At 43.9% G+C, this 12,368-nt stretch overlaps 1 protein-coding gene across 1 annotated transcript in view; it reads right to left on the reverse strand.

The window, feature by feature from the left end:
• Positions 1–12,368, reverse strand: part of LOC141128789 (amine oxidase [flavin-containing] A-like) — a 201,021-nt gene that overhangs the window by 132,727 nt on the left and 55,926 nt on the right. Inside the window, exon 2 of the mRNA XM_073616286.1 lies at positions 7,198–7,292. Coding sequence (XP_073472387.1) covers positions 7,198–7,292 — 95 coding nt within the window. The remainder of the gene's footprint in view (positions 1–7,197; positions 7,293–12,368) is intronic.

Consider the following 12,368-nt stretch of genomic DNA (forward strand, 5'->3'; position numbering starts at 1 on the left):
AAATACTGCAGCTGCTGACTTAATAATCGGACACTTATCTGTCCCAGGGTCCAGCGATGCGGGGGATGGAAGCCCCGCTCGTCTCCCCCTTCGCTCGGTGGCGCCGGCATTGCAACTGTGGGGGTCCGGCTGTGGCTTCACAGCCGGGCACCCACTGCGCATGCCAAGCCGCGCCGCGCGCCGTGACTGGCCGCGCAATCATCTGGGACCTGTCACGTGTCCCAGAAGATTGACAGAGGGAGGGGAAAGAGGTGATCTCCCTTCCTGCGCCGAGGGAAGTGACGTCAGGAGCCCAGGCGCTGAAGGAGGCACACTACGAGGGACCCCCTAGCAACAGGCATTTCGAGGTGAGTAAAAAAAATTTTTTTTATTTTTTTTATTTTTTTAAGCACATTAATTAATTTTTCTTCTTGGGGTGGAACTCCACTTTAAGTTCTGACAGTAGGATCGCATACAATTCAGTATAGGGGGTAGGAAAAAGGAAAGGCTGGAAGAAAAGGTAAGGAATTGGCTCTCATCGAGCAGATATTACTAAGATTTGTAAAATACTAAAGAGAGCTAATAGCTCAACAGAACAGTGTACTGGGCGAGTGACAAGTGGTCCACCAGAGGCCAAAGAGCTACCGTCAGAAGCCCACATGATAATGAGGATCCTAGGGTAGCAAACTGAAGGCACAAAAACACCATCAAAGGGAACACTGCCAACAATAAAAAGTAATACATAAATAGAAATCATACCATTAACTCAAAAAGTTCCATACCCATCAATGTGTCATGAGAAAGGGGAGGGATGAGGTAAAGTGTATACAAGAAACAAAAAACATGACAGAAAACATTCAAAAAACTAATAATAGCTCGAGGCTATGTAAAGAAATATAGCAAACTCACTGCTGTCAGTAAAAAAAAAAAAAAAGAGACCAACTGAAAAGTAAGGAGTTAAAGCGTAGAAAAACGTTTGCATCGAGTGAGTTCTAAACTGGTAAGACAAAAAAAAAGAAACGTTTACCAAACATCTAGTTAGTTGGAAGTGAATACCTGACATTGAATCAAACAAAAAGTAAAAAGTCAGTCCATAGAGTCCTCAGGAGTTGGCGTAGGAGAAGAAAAACTACCACGTTTTGATTGCCCCGGTGACTGTTATTTCCTTCAGCACCAGCTGATTTTTGCAGGGAATGGGTAACAATTCAATTTTGTGCGTTGCTTTGGTTGGACATTCTAGAAGGGCAGACATATTTAGATCCTTGGTAAGTGAAGCGAATTGAAAATGGAAAGCCCCATTGATAGGTGATTTGGTGTTGCTGTAAAACTTAAAGATGTGGCTTCAAAGCCCGACACTTAGAGATGGTGAGCTGGGATATATCAGCAAAAAGTTGATAGGTATGTCCCTGGAAAATCAGTGAATCTTTTGCTCTAGCTGCAGCTAGAAATTGTTCCTTGGTACGGAAATAGTGAAATTTGGCGATAATATCGCGCGGTGGTCCATCAGCTTTGCGAGGTCTGAGGGCTCTATGAACCCTGTCCATCTCCATTTGTTCGACTGGTATGGAAGGCTGTAGTTCTTGAAATAGGGATAGCATAGTGGCTTGCAAATCAGTGACAGATTCAAGTATTCCACATGTACGGATATTGGAATGTCAGGCCCTATTTTCGGAATCTTCTAAAAGAGATTGGAAGACTAAGTTTTCCTCTTTGAGGTTTTCAAATTCAGCTGCATAAGTCTGGGTGTTATTTTCAAGTACATCAACTCGCAGTTCAAGATTTGCAGTACGTTGGCCCAGTTGTCTGATTTCCCTAGTGAGACTGTTTGTTATATGATCTGAAGTTTGTGTAAAGGTCTTTGTAAAGCATTTTTTCAAATTGCCTTAGAACAGAAGAATGACCAGGGTGTGTAAAAGATGTCATTTGTGAAGTTTGCATATCTGAATCCGAGTCATATTCCCCCAGACACCTTAGAGCGCTGACATGATTTCACTGAGTGTGAGGTAACGGGGGAGGGGATAAAGCAAGTGCCATTCTCACTGAAACCTGAGGCAGCGCTGCTTTGTTGTTTTTTTGCTTCATTTTCAGACGAGAACTCCCAAGAACCATTACATTAAGTGGCAGGGGTTATTAGCAGGCCGAGTAACAATATTTACCAGGTTAAGCTGAGCCAGGACATGATATAATATGGCAGAAACATCCCTTCTGAAACAGAACTCTAATGCCCCGTACACACGGTCGGATTTTCCGACGGAAAATGTGTGATAGGACCTTGTTGTCGGAAATTCCGACCGTGTGTAGGCTCCATCACACATTTTCCATCAGATTTTCCGACACACAAAGTTTGAGAGCAGGCTATAAAATTTTCCGACAACAAAATCCGTTGTCGGAATTTCCGATCGTGTGTACACAAATCCGACGCACAAAGTGCCATGCATGCCCAGAATAAATAAAGAGATGAAAGCTATTGGCTACTGCCCCGTTTATAGTCCCGACGTACGTGTTTGACGTCACCGCGTTCAGAATGATCGGATTTTCCGACAACTTTGTGTGACCGTGTGTATGCAAGACAAGTTTGAGCCAACATCCGTCAGAAAAAATCCTAGGATTTTGTTGTCGGAATGTCCGATCAATGTCCGACCGTGTATACGGGGCATAAGATGGCATGTCTGCTCAGTCAGGCTCCGCCCATGCTCCTCGCAACTGTCAAGTCTATACTTTAGCAATTCTTTAATTTTCAAGCGTAGCCTCCCTTTAATGTATACCCTAAAATTAGTCCTTAACTTTACCTGTAACCTAAAGCTTGACACTGAATAATAACACTTAACCCCTCATCCTAATACTCAACATTTCCCCCAATATAAGCCTAGACCACCTAAAATGGACCTTACTCAAAATCAGTACCATGAAAATCTACCTTTTTTTCTATGAATTCTTCCTAAAAAATAGCAATGTACTTCCTTTCATGTGACTTTGCCCAGATACATCTGTTCTGTAGCTTCATACAGTAGCTGTATATTTGCAGTGTGGGACTATGTAAGGCAGTGGTCATCAACCCTGTTCTCAGGGCCCACTAACAGGCCAGGTTTTATGTACAGTGGAACCTCGGATTGCGAATAATGCGATTAACGAGCGTTTCGCAATACGAGCACTGTATTTTTAAAAATCGTAACTCGGTTTGCGAGTGCTGTCTCACAAAACGAGCACGATTCAGGCCAAAGCGGTGTGCAGTACCGCTTTTGGCCTGAGGTGGGGGGGCACCGGAGCCAAGCAGAGCCGAACGTCACATTCGAAAATGCACGGAAAGGCCCGAGTACAGCACGGCTGACCTCGGCAAATCTCGGGTAGGAAGTCTTTCCGAGGTTTGCCAAGGTCCGCCAAAGTGTCCTTGGGCCTTTTCGGCCGTTTACGAGGCTCTCCAGCGCCCCCCCCCCCCCCGCCTCTGGCCGCATGTGGTATTGCATCCCATTGAAGTCAATGCGGAATTAATTATTTTCGTTTCCATTGACTTCAGTGGGTAAACTCGCTTTGATATGCGAGTACTTTGGATTATGAGCATACTCCTGGAACATATTATGCTAGTAATCTGAGGTTCCTCAGATTACTGTATTACCTTGGGGAGATGCAGACTAGAATACTGCAATCACTGAGCAGCAAATTATATCACCTCTGATGTATTTCAGTTATTATTATTATTATAATACAGGATTTATATAGCGCCAACAGTTTACACAGCGCTTTACAAAATAAAAGGAGACAATACAGTTACAATACAATAAAATACAAGAGGATTAAGAGGGCCCTGCTCAGAAGAGCTTACAATCTAATAGGGTGGGGCAGGTGGTACAAAAGGTTGTAACTGTGGGGAATGAGCTGATGGAAGTGGTAGAAGATTCGTTGGAGACGTGATAGGCTTTCTTGAAGAGATGAGTTTTCAGGGATCGCGATTAGGTAGCAAGAGTAGGGGATAGCCGGACCGGTGGGAGTAGCGAGTTCCAGAGGATGGGAGAGGCTCTGGAGAAATCCTGGAGACGAGCATGGAAGAAGGAGACGAGAGAGCTTGAGAGTAGGAGGTCTTGAGAAGAGCAGAGAGGATGATTTGGGAGATATTTGGAGACAAGATTGGTGATGTAGCTCAGGGCAGAGTTGTGAATGGCTTTGTATGTTGTTGTTAGTATTTTGAATTTAATTCGCTGGGTGATTGGGAGCCAGTGTAGGGATTGGAGAAGAGGGTTGGCAGACACTGAGCGGTTGGTAAGGTGGATAAGTCTGGCAGCAGCATTCATGATAGACTGAAGAGGGGATAGGCTATGGGAGGCAGGCCAATAAGAAGGGAGTTGCAATAGTCAAGGCAAGAGATAACAAGGGAGTGAATGAGGAGCTTGGTGGTTTCATTTGTTAAAAAGGGGCAAATTTTAGAGAGTACGAAGGTGAATTCTACAAACCTTTGAAAATCGATTGGCATTGTTGATTTTTATGGAAAAGTCATGGAGGGGGGCCACAGGTGGGGGGGGATATTAATAACTCAGTTTTAGAGAGGTTTAGTTTAAGGAAGTGGTGTGACATCCATGCTGATATGTCAGTTAGTAAGTTAGTAATGCGAGAGGAGACTAAAGGAGTGAGGTGAGGAGTAGACAGATATATTTGGGTGTCATCGCCGTATAAGTGGTATTGGAAGCCGTGGGCAGTTATCAAGTGACCAAGGGAGGAGGTGTAGATAGAGAAGAGAAGGGGTCCAAGAACAGAGCCTTGGGGGACCCCCACAGAAAGGGGAAATGGAGAGGAAGAGACAGAGCTGTAGGTAACACTGAAGGAGCGCTGTGATAGATAGGCAGAGAACCAGGATAGAGCAGAATCTCAGAGGCCAAGGGAATGTAGTTTATTGAGAAGGAGCAGGTGGTCAACAGTATCAAAGGCCGCAGAGAGGTCAAGTAGTAGGAGTATGGAGTATTGGCTGTTGGCTTTAGGAGTTAGTAAATCGTTAGTGAGTTTTAGTAAGGCAGTTTCCATGGAGTGCTGCGAGCGAAAGCCAGACTGTAATGGGTCAAGAAGGTTATTTTCACTGAAGTAGGAGCTAAGACGGTTGTAGACTAAGCGTTCTAGAAGTTTAGAGGTGAATGGGAGCAATGAGATGGGTCTGAAGTTGTTTAGATGGTGGGGGTCCAGTGAGGGCTTTTTAAGTATATGGGTAATCTGTGCATGTTTTAGAGGGGAGTGGAAGGTGCCACTAGAGAGGGAGAGATTGAAGATGTGAGTGAGGGAGCATAGGATAGAAGAAGAGGGTGACCGTAGTAGTTGTGAGGGAACAGGATCCAAGGGACAATTCTTTAGGTGGGCATCTGGGAAAAGTCTTGTAACCTCTTCAGTAGTAGCCAATTCAAAAGAGGAGAGTGTTGAATGTGCTGTTAGGCAAGATATGTTGGGTGGGGAAGATGTACGCACAGTGGAGGTGTCCTCACGAATTGCATCAATCTTGTCTTTGAAGTGATTGGCAATTTCTTGGGCAGTGAGTGAGTTAGCGGGTAGAGGGGGTGGGGGACGAAGCAGAGAGTTAAAGGTTGAGAAGAGCCGACGGGGACTGGATGACAAAGTATTAATAAGAGAGACAAAGTAGGCTCGTTTGGCAGCATGGAGGCAGGAATTGTATTTTGGAAGGGCAGATTTATATAGGGTGAAGTCTTGCAGGCATTTGGTTTTACGCCAGTCGTTCAAGAGCACGACAATGTCTCTTCAGATTTTTAGTGTTGTCAGTTTGCCAGGGTTGTAATGGTCAGGGCCTGATTCTGCGTTTAGAGGAGCAAGTGCATCTAGTGATGATGAGAGCGAACTGTTGTAGACAGAGGTGGCCAGGTCAGGACAGGACAGGGGAGAGATTATGTTATATAGGTGGTCAGTAGCAGAATAGAGAAGAGAAGGGTTAAGGTGGCGAAGGTTCCTACAAGTAATTATTTGCTGCTTCCAGGGATGGGTGGTTGGAGGCAAATATGTTAAAGCCATGAGAGATGAAGAGGTCATGAACAGATGTTAGCTTCTTACAGACGGAGCGGGCATTCCAAAGGGCGCATGACATAGGTGGGCTGCTTTGAGGAAGCAGGTTATCTTGCAAACCTGGCCTGTTAGTGGGCCCTGAGGACAGGGTTGATGACCACTGATATAAGGCACTGCTGCATCTGACTGCTAGTCTCAAGAGCTTTAGAGTGAGATCTGGTGATGTTACTACTGTGCTGCTTTCTAGAGAGAAAGCTGTACCCGGAGATCTGCAGTGCAACAATCTACCTGCTCCTACTTTATTCAGTATGTTGATCTGTACTTCTTCCACCTCTTTGGCTGCTTCATTAGCATTATCCTACTGGTTATCAAAGGGGTAGTTTTGAAATGAGAAAACAAAACCCTGCCACTCCATCCACACATTATTTTCTTCTTTGGGGCACAGCATCCTCAGTACAGGTCTCATTTAACTCCCTAAACACTAACCATAACACAAACTAAATTCCCTATAACCCTGACTCTGACCCTATAACCCTGAGCAGCTGTGCAAAAATGTACGATGCCTCTAAATACCAGTACTGAAAACTAGCAATCCAACAGCTTGCAGTTTTTTTTTTTTACCACATTTGTTAAGGGGTTATTAGGGCACCCTCTATAACAAGGCCCAGGGGCAAAGTTTTATAGGTAAGAACATGGTGCTTGGGACAGCCAGATAACAATCAGAATATTTTTAAAGAGGGGTGGGATGCCAGAAGAATGAATCAGTAAGGTGATTAGATGAAATATTCACCTTTTATTTTTTTTATTTTTTTTAATTGGGTACCTAGCGAATTTTTGAGTTTCCAAATCTCCCTTCTTCGGGGCTTCAAATAATAATGTTTTTGCCTAGAGAAGCTGCTGAAAAATGAACGTTGTTCCTGGCAGATTTTGACACAATGCAGAGGGAGTTTGGACAGGAAGCAGTCTGCTATCTGGTGTGTGTTATGATAACCTGCAGGCCTAATGGGAGGCACTCCTTACATAGTTACATACTAGGTGAGGTTGAAAAAAGACACAAGTCCATCAAGTCCAACCTATGTGTGTGATTATATGTCAGTATTACATTGTATATCCCTGTATGTTGCAGTCGTTCATGTGCTTATCTAATAGTTTTTTGTTTAATTCCTATTAGCTATGTAGTAAGTTAAAATAAGCTGTTATTCTACTTACATTTCAGTAATAACAACTTACCCTAATTGTATGTGTTCTTCCCCCAACTCTGTTCCGCGCTTCCAGTACAACAACATTAAGTCCTGATTCCACAAGCAACTTAGCAGCTGTAAGACCTGCAATGACAGCAGTAGCATCATCAGAATACTTTGCTGACATAACCCTTTATAACCCACCATAGCATTGACATAAGCATGAACGTAAAATTCTTGGCTGATAGATGATACTTTTACCTGTATCACTTTATATTCTCTTCCTAAATATTTCAATGAAAATCAATAACACAGCTAATCTAAAAGAAATCTAAAATTATTTGAAGTGATGGCTTCAGAATCAGAACTTCTCATAAAATGGGCCAAAATACATATACTAAAGTACTGTTTCTGAGTGGGCCAATAGCTATAAGTGATGTGTCTAAGCTCAAGCTTTTTGATTTGAATGCTTTTATTAAAACATAAAGGATGATAGACATATATATGATTTTTTTTTTTTTTGCTCCTCCTTTTTTTAAAAGCTCTGCAAAATTAATAGGAACCTGACATTTCCTGGATCCTACTGTCTTTTCCTGAAGCTGTTGTTGCTCTTGCTGTCTGTGTTTAAACCATTTGCCGATAGAATGAATTAAAGTTTTAGAAGCAGTACATAAATCTTTAAAACAAGCCTTCACTGACCTCTGTAGCTGCAGACACTGTGTAATTAAGTCTTAAAGTTTTGAGGTGAAGCACTCTAGGGCTACATGCACGTGGATGTTTTGGCCCACGTGCATCAAATTGTGGAGTTTTTAGGCACCTCAAAGGCAATGGTGCAGTGTCTATCCCTGCTGCCAGTAGCCTGTCAAAATCTACCACACGCTGAAATATAAGATCGCTGGATGCTGTACTGAGTGATACTTAACCACTTCCAGACCAACACATTTACATATATACGTCAATAGCTTGGCAGCCCTGCGCAAAACGACGTACAGGTATGTCGGCTCCTTTAGGAGCCTTAGCAGACACACCAGCTTCATGGTCAGGGACCTGATGCACGTGGTCGGCGGTCGATATGACCGCCGCCCACCCACGATCGTGGGCACGAGAGACAGAACGGGGATATGTGTGCGTAAAAACACACAACATAAATCTATCCCCTATTTTGTAGACGCTATAACTTTTGCACAAACCAATCAATATACGCTTATTGCGATTTTTTTACCAAAAATATGTAGAAGAATATATATCGGCCTAAACTGATGAAGAAATTTGTTTTTTAAAAAAATCTGAGGGATATTTATTATAGCAAAAACGAAAAAAAATATATATATTTTTTTTTTTTAAATTGTCACTCTCTTTGTTTATAGCACAAAAAATAAAAACCGCAGAGGTGATTAACCACTTGCTTACTGGGCACTTCAACCCCCCTCCTGCCCAGACCAATTTTGAGCTTTCAGCACTGTCGCACTTTGAATGACAATTGCGCGGTCATACAACACTGTACCCAAATGAAATTTTTATCATTTTTTTCCCACAAATAGAGCTTTCTTTTGGTGGTATTTGATCACATCTGGGATTTTTATTTTTTGCTAAACAAACAAAAAAAGATGGACATTTTTGAAAAAAAAAAAATCATGTTTAATAGTTTGTTATAAAATTTTGCAAACAGGTAATTTTTCTCCTTCATTGATATGCGCTGATGAGGCAGCACTGGTGGGCACTGATAGGCTGCACTGATGGGCACGGATAGGCACAGATAAGGCGGCACTGATGGGCACAGTTAAGGCGGCACTGATAGGCACAGTTAAGGCGGCACTGATGGGGACAGATAAGGCGGCACTGATGGCCACGGATGGGTGGCACGGATGGGTGGCACAGATGGGTGGCACAGATGGGTGGCACGGATGGGTGGCACGAATGGGTGGCACGAATGGGTGGCACGGATGGGGGGGCACTGATGGGTGGCACTGATGGGCACTGGTAGGTGACACTGATGGGCACTGATAGGTTGCACTGATGTGGGTGCTGATGGGTGGCACTGATGTGGGTGCTGATGGGTGGCACTGATGGGTGGTACTGATGGGTGGCACTGTGGGCACTGATGGGTGGCACTGTGGGCACTGATGGGTGGCACTGTGGGCACTGATGGGTAGCACTGTGGGCACTGATGGGTGGCGCTGATTGTTGGCACTGTGGGCACTGATGGGTGACGCTGGTGGGCACTGGTAGGCAGCACTACTGCCTATTGCCTTGTGTTAGAAGATCGCCGTGTCCCGATCACGGCCGCCGGTGATCGGGTTTTTTTTTTCCTCCTCGCGCTGTCAGCGCGAGGAGGAAAAATAGCCGATTACCGGCTCTGTTTACATCACATGATCAGCTGTCATTGGCTGACAGCTAATCATGTGGTAAGGGGTCGGGACCAACCCCTTACTCTGATCTGTGGTCAGGCGAGTCTCATAGACTCGCTGATCACCGAGCGCACCGCGCGCGCCCTGCGGGGGGCGCGCAGGCCGCTCATGCACGGGACGACGTCAATAGACGTCGTCCCGGCAATTTAGATCCGCGCTGTTGCCGTCATTTGGCAATGGCCCGGATCTGAAGCTGTTAAATACCACCAAAAGAAAGCTCTACTTGTGGGAAAAAAAGGACGTCAATTTTGTTTGGGTACCACGTTGCACGACTGTGCAATTGTCCGTTAAAGTGACTCAGTGCCGTATCGCAAAAAATGGCCTGGTCAGGAAGGGGGCAAATCCTTCCGGGGCTGAAGTGGTTAAAGAAGCGCTCCGGTCTCCCCCCAAAAAATTAAAAGTCAACAGCTACAAATACTGTAGTTGCTGACTTTCAATACAAGGACGCCTGTCCAGGGATCCAACGCTGTCCTCACCTGTGCTGATTCTTCAATTTGCTTTGGGTCCAGGTGCCAACATTTTAAGTAAGGAAAACCATGAGGCTTCACTGCCGGTTTCCCACTGCACGTGTGCGAGCCGAGCCACGATGCGCTATGTGAAGAGTCCCACAGTCTTCTGGGACCTGTGATGTGCTCCAGAAGGCTGCGGGGGAAAGGGGGGGTGCAGAAATGCAAAAAAAATTCAATTTCTGCATTTGGGGCATACCACCTTGTACAGCTATGACCCTAAACGCAAGTGCTGCTGCGTATTTCGGCCTATCATAGGTTTTGACAGGCTGCTATCAACAAGGTGGATGCTTCACCTGTGCCTCGTGGAGCAGCACTGGCACCATGTGTATGAGGCCTTATTTTCTCTTAGTAGCTCAGCTCCTCACTACCATCTGTGAGTTGGCAGGGCAAAAGGGGGGGGGGGGATGTGACTTCTCTGCTTCTATTGTGATTTTAAAGATTGCTTCATAGTGACTGTAACTACAAAAGGTTAGTGGTTTATTTTACTTGAAGCATTTCTTGCAACTAATAGGACATTAGAGAGAGCTAACAACATTTCTGAATTGGAAATGTTACTATCAAACACAGAGATTTCTTAACTTGTAGATCCACTAAAAAAGCAGGCTCCAATTATTCCATTGTGAATGTAGAAAAGGTAACAAGACTGTCAACACACTCTAGGGTTGCCACCTCATCACTTTAAACCCGAACACATATGAATTACACAGGTTTGGAGGCTAATTTAATGCAGATAAGGCACCAAGTGAGTTTAATTACCACCTTAATCAACTATAGAACCTGTGGAATTCATATGTGTTCAGTTTAAGGCTAGGTTCACACTGCTGCGAATTCTATTGCGAATTTGAGCCGTTGCGATCGCTCAAATTCGCAAGTCATTTAAATTACATAGATTAACATTAGTGCCGTTCACATCGACGCGTTGCGAATATAACCTGCGTGAAAAAAAGGTCCTGTGCGAGTTTACTGCGTTGCGTTGCGAATTTAGTCTCCATAGACATCAATGTAAATCGTTCTTGAATCGCATTGATTGGTTCACATATGTGCGAATTCCACCACACTACTCTCCACAAAAACCAGGAAGTACACAGGAAGTTAAGACCCTTTTTTTTTTTACATTATGATTCCATTGGCTAGACTATCAATCGCAGCTATATCCAACTCCTGAAATTCGCGGTAAAATCGCGGTAAAATCGCGGTAAAATCGCGGTAAATTCGCGGTAAAATCGCGGTAAATTCGCACTGCAGCAGTGTGAACCTAGCCTTAAAGGGATAAGGTGGCAACCCTAAACTCCCATATTGCAAGGGCTAAAAGCTTGCTATGTCTAGGGGTGCCAGAAATAAAGAGAAATAATTATCGTATTTCTTCAGGGTAAGTAATAATAAAATTAAATGTAAAGTATGTGGCCATCTATGAACTGCTTAGGATGCCTATTCAAGGCTAAATGTATTACTTCTACTGGTTCACAAGTTATATTGTTATAATGTAAGATTCCAAAACTCTCAGAGCATACTCGGCACTCCTTGGAAAAGAGCTGGAGCTGGCAAATCCGAATGGGGGGAGATTGCAAAATCCAGATATCCAAAACTAATAGATATCTATCCACACAGACTCAAGGTTGCTATTCTTGCCAAAAGTGCATCTGCTGAATACTAGTTTGAAGAAGTGTATACTTATACAGCCAGTTAGTTTGTGTTATTTTCATTGTAATTAAAGGGGTTGTAAAGGCAGAAGGTTTTTTTATCTTAAAGTGGGGTTCCACCCAAATTTTGAACAATATCTGTATGTATTCTCTTCCTTGCCTAGATGCTGACATGCTGTTTAAAAAAATTTAAATCGCCGTAATTACCTTTTATTTTTCTATTCTTCTTTGCACTTCCTGGTTCTCCTCCCGTGGGAGTAGGCATGTTTCTAGCCTCTCCCAGACTCCTGGGAGCTAGTCTCAGGCTTCCCAGGATGCCACTGAGCATGTGCGGGAACGAGTGGTGAATGCTGGGAGCACAGCATTCACCACATCCAGGAAATAAATGCTTGTGGGCTTCAAATGCCCACAATGAAGATGGAAACCGCCTGCAGTGAATAATATAAGTTATTCTTTCTGACGAAATCTGACACAGGCGGACATATTACACACAATATGTGAGTATGTAATGCTGAGAAGAAAAGTTTGTGAATGAACTAAAAAATAAAAAAAAATAACCATAGATAGGTGGACCCCCGCTTTAATACATTCTATGCACTAAGATTAAAAAAACCTTCTGTGTGCAGCAGCCACCCTCACCCCCTCTAATACTTACCTGAGCCC

This window comes from Aquarana catesbeiana, linkage group LG02, assembly GCF_042186555.1.
Source record: "Aquarana catesbeiana isolate 2022-GZ linkage group LG02, ASM4218655v1, whole genome shotgun sequence".
In the NCBI taxonomy this organism is placed as follows: Eukaryota; Metazoa; Chordata; class Amphibia; order Anura; family Ranidae; genus Aquarana; species Aquarana catesbeiana.